The 292-nt window shown below is 65.4% G+C and overlaps 1 protein-coding gene across 1 annotated transcript in view; it reads left to right on the forward strand.

Moving 5' to 3' along the window:
- Window positions 1-8: 8 nt before the first annotated feature.
- Window positions 9-292, forward strand: part of DBR1 (debranching RNA lariats 1) — a gene marked incomplete at its 5' end in the record, with an annotated part of 7,835 nt that continues 7,551 nt past the window's right edge. The window contains 2 exons of the mRNA XM_010149670.1: window positions 9-127; window positions 214-292. The exon at window positions 214-292 is cut by the window's right edge and continues 121 nt beyond it. Coding sequence (XP_010147972.1) covers window positions 9-127; window positions 214-292 — 198 coding nt within the window. The remainder of the gene's footprint in view (window positions 128-213) is intronic.

The raw sequence follows: 292 nt of genomic DNA on the forward strand, positions 1-292 counted from the left end.
AGCGGCGGCACAACGTGTGGCCTGATCTGCTGCTCTGCTGCGGAGACTTCCAAGCCGTGCGTAACGAGGCTGACCTGCGCTGCATGGCCGTGCCCGCCAAGTACCGCCACATGCAGACCTTCTACCGGTGAGCATCGTCTGTCCCGGCCCTGTCCCGGTCGGCCCTGTCCCAGCCAGGCCCACTCCGCTCCAGCGGCTGTCGTGTCTCCGCAGGTACTACTCCGGTGAGAAGAAGGCCCCGGTCCTCACGGTGTTCATTGGCGGGAACCATGAGGCGTCCAACCATCTGCAG

Source organism: Eurypyga helias, unplaced genomic scaffold (assembly GCF_000690775.1).
Source record: "Eurypyga helias isolate BGI_N326 unplaced genomic scaffold, ASM69077v1 scaffold29740, whole genome shotgun sequence".
Lineage (NCBI taxonomy): Eukaryota > Metazoa > Chordata > Aves > Eurypygiformes > Eurypygidae > Eurypyga > Eurypyga helias.